The sequence below is a fragment of the Dipodomys ordii genome, unplaced genomic scaffold (assembly GCF_000151885.1).
Source record: "Dipodomys ordii isolate 6190 unplaced genomic scaffold, Dord_2.0 Scaffold161, whole genome shotgun sequence".
In the NCBI taxonomy this organism is placed as follows: Eukaryota; Metazoa; Chordata; class Mammalia; order Rodentia; family Heteromyidae; genus Dipodomys; species Dipodomys ordii.
In genome coordinates this window covers 3,849,322-3,858,055 of record NW_012267377.1, presented here as the reverse complement: position 1 = coordinate 3,858,055, position 8,734 = coordinate 3,849,322, and the positions used below count along the sequence as shown (strand labels likewise).

The 8,734-nt window shown below is 43.6% G+C and overlaps 1 protein-coding gene across 1 annotated transcript in view; it reads right to left on the bottom strand.

Annotated features, from left to right (window-relative positions):
• Window positions 1-8,734, bottom strand: part of Hecw1 (HECT, C2 and WW domain containing E3 ubiquitin protein ligase 1) — a 163,979-nt gene that overhangs the window by 34,122 nt on the left and 121,123 nt on the right. Inside the window, exons 17-21 of the mRNA XM_013033006.1 lie at window positions 6,079-6,162; window positions 5,580-5,689; window positions 2,338-2,458; window positions 1,453-1,566; window positions 532-684 (exon numbers count right to left, since the gene is read on the bottom strand). Coding sequence (XP_012888460.1) covers window positions 532-684; window positions 1,453-1,566; window positions 2,338-2,458; window positions 5,580-5,689; window positions 6,079-6,162 — 582 coding nt within the window. The remainder of the gene's footprint in view (window positions 1-531; window positions 685-1,452; window positions 1,567-2,337; window positions 2,459-5,579; window positions 5,690-6,078; window positions 6,163-8,734) is intronic.

Below are 8,734 nucleotides of genomic sequence, written 5' to 3'. Positions count from 1 at the left end.
TCCTCCTCCTCCTCCTCCTCCTCCTCTCTTCCTTCTCCTCCCCCCCTTCTTCTCTTGAACTCAGGGCCTAGGCACTGTCCTTGAGATGTTTTTGTTTGTTTGCTTGGTTTTAGCACTGTATCACTTGAGCCTCATCTCCAGGTCTGGTTTTTTGGTAGTTAATTGGAGATAAGAGGATAAAAGTCTCAAGGATTTTCCTGCCTGGAATGTCTTTGAACTACAATCCTCAGATCTCAGCTTCCTGAGTAGCTGGAATTACAAACATGAGCCACCAATGGCCAACTACCTGTGTCTTCTTAGTCTTCAAGTCTGTAGTTGTTATATTACTGGTGTCCTTAGTAATTTATTTCATGTGATGGATAAAGATCAATTCATGCTTACTTCTGATCGCAGAATGGTCTGCGATCCATCTTGTCACCCCTCATAATATCTGGCCTAAAGCTCTAAATGTAGTGACCTTAGAACAATGCTGTTGCCTTCTGGTTAAATAAGAACTTTCTACCATAAGAAAGGGAAGATGATAATTCTTACCACTCAAGATGGTTTTCTACAAACGCAGACATGGGGCTGATCTGCACCGTGTAAGTATCGTTTGCAGAGTACTCAAAGAGTCCATAGTAAGGGTTGAAGAGCTCCTGAGACAAAAGGAAGAAAAACTCTCGAGAAGGACCACTGTAGTCCAGCCTGCAAAGGAAGCATAGATCACGGACGATCAGTTTGTGGTCAGAAGTGAAATCTCCTATCCAGATTCTCGCAAGCTCTTTAGAATTGGGGTCTGGGGAAAGCAGAGGCCATCTCAACTCGTTAGAGTGGATCCCAAGATGGGTGTCAATTTATGGAAGAAAAGAAGAAGGTTGAGGACATTATTAACCAGGTATCTAGTTGGTTTATTAACTCTCATGGCAAGGAAGCCTTTCTTCCAATCATCTAATATCTACCAGACAAAACATACAGTTGGCCCATTACAAAGAAGGCCTTTGTCATGAGAAACATAAAAGGACTTTCTGCAGTTGTGTGTGTATATGTGTGTATTGAAAAGATTTCTAGTCCATTTTCATATTCTTTTAAGTGGACTTGCCTCCCACTTAAGTGATTTCCATGATTTTATACAAATAAAAAAGCACACGAGAGGTTTGGTATGCAGCTGTGTATGGCACTTTGGAAAGATGAGCTTTATTTCTATTAGATACACAATAGGACGCACTTTTGGCCATGTAATCTCAGACTCTAGGACATGCCAATAACCCTAGGTTTTTGAAGAGCCAAAAGCCTAAAGCTTAGCATATACCTGGAGAGAGAAGGGCCTCTAGAGAGGCCATGATCAGAGTTACCGGGGTGGGGGGGGGCAAAGGCTTCTAGCTATCCTGCCCTTTCTTGAGAAAATTCGCCCCTGATCCTGAGGCTCTGGTCTGTGCACATCAAGGCGTCTGTATAAACCCCCCTGGTTCTCACCCCTCCTCTCCAACAAAGGTGATGTAGAGCTTGTTTCTCTGTAGCTCCTTCCGGGAATAGGCCATCACCTGATTGAAAGTTCCCTCCAACAAGTGGTCTCGACGAATAATAAGCCTGAAAAGGAGAAGTTCTGGTGAGTTCGGGCTCTGAGGGCGGGCCACTGGACAGTGCCACATGTGAGTTAGGAGGATACAGGTATACAGCCTCAGACTTCAAAGTGAGAGGACAGGCATGGATCCCATCAGGCATGGACTTAAGCCTTGTCAAACCATCGGTGGATGTGGAAAATGTGTACACTTATTATTGGATACATCCTATTGTAGTTGACTACTTAAAGATTCAATTAATAGGGATTTCTTCAATTAGAATTTCTTCAATTAGAATTCTTAAATTTGAGGCTGGATTTTCAAGAAGAAAGATAATAAACTGAAAAAGAAAAAAATCAAAACAATAACATACATCTTTTACTTATTCTTCAATTGCAAAGTCACAGAGAATCTATACTATGTTCTATCCAAGAACAAGCAAAAAGATACATAAGCTTTTTATTTATTCCTTTATTTTTACTCAGTTCAGTTTTTCCCTACTCAGTTCAAGATTCTTGGTTTTCTGAAAAGATCTAGTTCAGATGCCTTTGTCTGAAATCCACTCTTCCTTTTCTTTCTCCTTTCCTTGGTTTCATTTCCTTTCCCCTTCCTTCTCTCTCCTGCATTTCTTCCAACTTCTTCCTCTTTCCCTCCAATTCCCTTACTTGCTCCTTTTTCTCCTTTAATTGCTGCCACACTGGGTGGCCAATCCCCACAAAACAACGACAGAGATCTACAGAGGATCAATGGCTGGGAAAGCCTGTCCTCTGAACTCACAGCGGAACCCTGGAGCACTCACTTAATCTTCCCTGGACCCTGACCAAATCCTTTGGCTTCGAGTTTTCGGTAGAAATTGCGGAGCTTGGCCTCAAAGTCTCTCCGGTACGGGGAGGGTGCTCTGGCACTGGCTCTCTGTAAACCTGCAGAGAGAGAAGCACAGGGCCTGCAGTTAAAGCTTCTTCTTTTATTTAGTTTTTAATTTTCTTTTGGTTCTGAGAATTAAATCCAAGGCCTCAAGCTCTTGAGGCAAATGCACTACCACTTGAGCCACACTTCCCTTTTTTTTTGCTTTCAGGTGTGTTTTTTATTTAAATAGATAAGGGTGCCCTAATCTTGGGGGCTGGCTGTAAGCCCTGATACTCCTGTCTCTGCCTCCTGAATAGCTGGGATTTCCAGGCTTGTGTGAGCATGTCCAGCATGTAAGTAGAGTCCACCAGAAGCACATTCCTGGTGGGGCAGTAGCTCTTTACTATATGCTTGTCGTGCTTCTATGCCGGTACTGATGCTGATGCCCAGAGCATTTAGAAGCTTTACTTGATTACCTTGCACCCTACAGGCAGATTTTTACAACAATGACAACACAACTACAGCAACAATTTCTTGACTTTATGCTTTTGTGATTTGTGGAGTGATTACTTAGATGTACTTTATCCACCTGTTAGTGAGATGGCCCAAGTCATTTTATTTACTGTACTTCTGGTACTAAGCTAACCATATAGAGTTTGTATAGCAGTAAATTCGTGGAAATAAGCATTTCATTAGGGAAGAAATGATCTCCACCCAGGAAGGAAAAGGAGCACAGTGCCTTGATATTCCAGAACATGCTGACAAGCCCAGGAAGGCTTCCCTGTAAAGATCTGAAGAATAAGGACACAAGGTCTTGCCTTATGACTCTGACTGGCCTTGAACTCACAATCTTCCTGCCTCAGCCTCCCAGCTACTGGGACTGCATGAGGGTGCCACCATGCCTGGCTGAAAAACCTCCCTCTAACTGAGAGAACTAATGAGCTAGGAGAAGAATAGTACAGAGCAAGGATCAGCATGTGTTAAGAATCCTGTGGCAGAATGAAAATGGATGCTCTGGTTTATCTGGAACACAACTTGTAAAAATTGAACTGGTGCAAAAACAAAGCTTCAGAGGTGGACAAGAGTCATATCAAATGGGACAGGGCTCATTGGTTAAACAATTTTGTTTTATGGCGAGCCTAATAAAGAAGCTATTACATGGGGGCTGGCATGTTAGGGCAAGTTATGCAAATACTTGTCCTTCTACAGAGAAGGAATACTGGTGTGGAGCTGGGTGGACTTTTGTGAGCCTGATTGAATACCTGGGAGAAGTCTCGGCTGAGAGCCCATGTGAACATGATTACTACTTTACATTTTTTTTTAAAAGATTTAAGCTTTACAAAGTGTTTTTGCAATGACTTCTAGGGTTCTCTGCCTCTGTAGCAATCAGGTAAATTTCACAAAGGCCCACCTAATGGGAATTACAGTTTTTAACACTAAAGTATTTGTATTACATAATCTTGGATCCCATGGTCAAATCCAGAGAATAAAAAATTAAGTAGCTTAACAAAAACAATTGAATGATTACATAGATTCATAGCATCAGTGATACCTTTGGTCGAGTCTTTTACATAAAAGTAATCCAGGTAATTTTGCATTCTCTTTTATCTAACTCTTTATTCTTCTTTCTCTTTTTGCAGTTTGATATCCTACCCATACAAGGAAGTTAAAGTCTTGTTCCCTGACCAAAGGCTGCATGCAGACGGAAGTGTGAGATGCAGATAAAATCTTGTTCCCTGACCAAAGGCTGCATGCAGACAGATGTGTAAGATGCAAACAACCTCTGAAGCATGGCAGATCAACATAGGCCAACAGCTCCCCCTAACGGCAAGCTCCTGAAAAGTAGGTCACGCTGTGCACATTGGAAATGTTTAATTGTCCAGCTACTGGCTCTAACAAAGCTTCTGTCCCTCACCCTCCACCCACCCCAGACAATGAATCCTGGGTTATGTTGTTTGTCAGATGTAGTAAGCATTGGACATTTCCTTAACTATGGCATTGGGATGTCTATTTGGAGGGAGTAACATAAAAAAGATACTGGCGTAACTGTAACCCTCTGTATAGTATCTTTACAATATAAAAAAAAAACTTTATAAAAAAAAGAAATGTACTCATTATCTTGCCCATGTAATTGTAACCCCTCTGTACAGTATTTTCACAACAAAAAAAAGAAATAAAGAAAAGAAGATACTGGTGTGTGTGTGTGTGTGTGTGTGTGTGTGTGTGTGTGCACGTGCGTGTGCTTGAATGCAGGGTCTTTTTGAATGCAGGGTCTTTCATTCTAGGCTGGCTTTTTTGCTCAAGGCTCTATCATTTGAACACATCTCCTTTTCCATTTTTTTTCTGATTAATCGGAGATAAGAGTCTCACACACAGCCTGGCGCTGGTGGCTCACCCCTGTAATCCTAGCTACTCAGGAGGCTGAGATCTGAGAATCACGATTCAAAGCCAGCCTGGGCAAGAAAGTCTTGGAAACTATTATCTCCAATAAACTACCAGAAAAAGTGGGAAGTGGAGCTGTGGCTCAAGTGGTAGAGCGCTAGCCTTGAGCTGAAGAGCTGAGGGACAGTGCCCAGGCCCAGAGTTCAGGCCCCACGACCAGACCCTCCCCCCAAAAAAAGAAAACACAAGATGAATCATTTCATGTGGGGTTAAGAAAACTCTTTGGAATCTTTGTGGAAACACAAGAATGAGAACATGTTACTAGAATTGGTAGCCAACAGAAATCTGCCAAAAGGCTCTTCTTATTGAAATGCTTGAAGAGTGTCTTTTAATGCAATAGAAATCTAGCACAGGGATTCCAGCTTTCTGTGTAAAGGGACAGAAAAGTAAGTTTGGAGGCCATGCCATTTCTCTTGCTATTGTTCATCTCTGCTGTACTGTGAAACTATGTGAACGTGTAGGATGGCCAAGTTCCAACGCAAAGTTGCTGGGCATTGGAATCTTTTCCTTAAAAAGATCATTTTCTTATATTCTGAAATACTGTGTTGAAATTTAAATGTAAACAAGCCCCATTCTAACTTGGAGACGTAAAAACAAGTGTCTGTCCGTGCCTGATTTAGAGAATGAGAGGGATAAACAGGGGGAATGTGTGCACACACCCCCCCTCCCACACAGAGCTGTCCTTTGCTTCCCTCTGCTGGTGGAGGACATATGGCCGCTTACAGGTAGTATCAGGCCAGATTCCCAAGTTACCTGGGGAGTTCTGAGGTGAGGAACAGGGTGAACACCGGGGAGAAAAGTTGTAGCCAGGGTGGAAGGCAGTCTGTAGAGGTACGTAGGACATGATCTCTTCTTCAAAGAGACTGCAAAGATTAAGAAAAGAGAAAGAAAAATTAGCAATCCATCTTTGAAGAAAGTGTTCACAGAGCAATGGCAGTCAGAGTTCTCACCAAGAACAAAAGTGATCAGATTTAGGCGTACATCTCACTTAAACATTCTGGTTTTTTTTTGAAAGGTCTGATTAATCCTACAAAAAAATCTCCATCAAGAACTTTATGTTGTGCTTGGGGCCCAGTTGTAAATCTAGTGACCTATCTAGGGGTGCACAGCAGGTACAAGGGTGAGAGCCCTTCTTCAGTCTTAGTGTCTAGAGACTTCTAGAACAAATGATGGTGAGTGTGATTCAGGGTGATTGCAGTATGGAATCGCCAAGCTCAGCTTTTCTAGCATTTTCTCAGCTTTGGCTCTTTACCTGAGAAGAATGACTAGATCCGCATCACAGGACAACTTCTCAAGTCCGTGGTTGCCCTCTGTACGAATGTAATGGATTTTCTCCCTAGAGAAATGCAGGGAAGAAAATGAGTAAGAGTCACCCACCAACATGGAAGCCAAGAATGCATCTTTCTTCGGACTCCCTATTTATCTCTCTTAAAGTCTGGTGCATGTTGTGGTACCCAGAGCTTGCTGTAGATTCCGAGGATGCTCTAGAAGGTATGGTGTTCCTCAGACTCACACTGAGAAATGAATAAAGTCAGGGCCACAGAGAGAGAGGGGGAGGGGAGAGGGGGGAGAAAACAGGCATGGAGCTGGAGGGGGGACTCCTGTGAGCTCATGGTACATGAAGCAGTGTTAGGCAGAGAATAGGGCGTGTCTTGAGAAATCTATGCTTCATGGGAAATTCTATAATTTCTACAATGGACACAGAGAATCTCCCTTAGCCTCCAAAACAGATCAGAGCCTTTATCAGATTGGTTACAGCACAGGCATTTGTTTCTCTGTTTAGTTAACAGCTCTTTTATTCTGACCTTTTCTTTTTCACAGTCTTCAACTCCAATGAGACAAATGATCTCAAGTAAGTCTATGGATAAATAGTATTCATTATGATCAGATGAACTTTGGAATTTGCTTCCTTGCTTTTCAAACATCATGCCCAAGAAGCACTCCATCACATGCCTGCTTTGGAGAGGTTAAACTTTTCCTTTTTTGAAGAAACACAGCAAGAATCTGGGGAAAACTTAAAGGATGAATTCTCCCCTCTTCCACACTTAATTATTTGTTTAAGTTTGACAAATCGAGACTCATGAAATGAATACCTTTCACTCAGTTTCCCAGAGAGATTGAATTAATTTTTTAAATTATCTATGCTTTCCCCTTCCCCCAAATACTTCAGTTTCTACATGGTCTTGTGTATGACTGCATTACTGTGAACCCAGACTTTCATCTTAACTTGCTTATTTTCAGGCAAAAATAGGACCAATTTGACTTTCCGGTGTGGGGAATTTTTTTTTTTTTTTTGTCGGTCATGGGGCTTGAACTCTGGGCCTGGGCGCTGTCCCTCAGCTCTTCAGCTCAAGGCGAGCGCTCTACCACTTGAGCTACAGCGCCACTTCCGGTTTTCTGGTGGTTTATTGGAGATAGGAGTCTCACGGTCTCTCCTGCCCGGGCTGGCTTTGAACCGCGATCCTCAGATCTCAGCCTCCTGAGTAGCTAGGATTACAGGCGTGAGCCACCAGCGCCCGGCCGGTGTGGGGAATTTTAAATTTGAAGTGTTCTTTCTTTTTATTAGTGTCTATATTAATTGGGTAAAGGGGCTTCCCTGTTATATTTTTATAGGTACAAATGTGCTTTGATCCAATTCTTTATTTTCATACATGCATGTGAATAGATGGGCCACATTTAGAAAGGAAAGGGAAGCTTTTTTAGTCCCTGCAAACATACATAAAGTAGGACTGGATAGAGAGATGCCTTGGGATTCAATCTTGGCATAGCTAAAGTACTAGGGCTGTGAGGCACCTCTGTTGCACAGTACTCCGGCTGAATAGTACGCCTATAGTCATTACCACTGCCATGTACCACTGCCTCAGGGCACCACTGCTGGTAGGGTATCACAACCAGCAGGCTATGGCCAAGTGGCAAGGTTCACTGTGGTGTTCCCATCTGTCAACATGAGTAGTGGAAGCCCAGCCGAGGGCACCAGCCTTGCTTACCACCAGCTTCCTCCTCTACCTCTGTGCCTGATTTCATGTCCCCCAAGTCCTGCCACCACCCCATAACTTTAGAAGGCACTCTCAGATCTGCTCTTCTGGCTTGCTGACTTTGGTTCATGGATGGCTTTCTCACTTAGGTACTTGGCTAATAGCATCTCACTCTACAGGTGTTCCTAATGCCCCCAAAGGCTCCACATTTGGGAAGACCCATTTTCTCTCTGCTGGGGGTAAAGGGGGGGAGGATCATCACATTCCAGGGATCACCTTTATCCTAAGAGTAGCCAAGGGAGAGGAGGTTCAGAGTGGGCAGCGCACTGCTGTTCCCAGCTACGGGTGGCAGCTCCCCAGGCAGGGGCCCTAGCAGAGTGCCAGGACTAAGGGTATTGGTGGCTCTCCACCAGGTTGTCCTTCCTTCTGCCATCTCTGTGCGGATCCAGTGGTGTGAGGGATCTCCAGATGTCCCTGAGACTCCATCCCAAGCACTCTAGAACCAGGAAGATATGGGAGGAAAAGCATACTGTCTGTCTTTCCTACATACGACCCTTGGCCACAAGGAAAGGTCCAATGCAAGCTTCTCAACACTCAGGCCAGTGCAGAGCCACCTGAATCTTCCATATTCTGGTATCTGTCTTTGACATTCTTCTTCACCAGCGAGTTCCTCCTCCACTTTTCCCCATCCCATAAATGATGTCATTTATCTTCTCACCTGCAGGTATCTGGTTACGTTTTTATTTGCAGGGTGCAGGACTGAACCCAGGACCTAACATATGCTAGGCAAGTGTTCTTCCACTGAGCTAGTCCTCCAGACCCCTGGATATCATGTAAAATTGCTACCTACTTCTCACCCTTCCATGAATAACCTGTCATCAGCTCTTACTGTCTTTTTGTTCCGTGAAGGGCTGGTACTGGGGCTTGAACTCA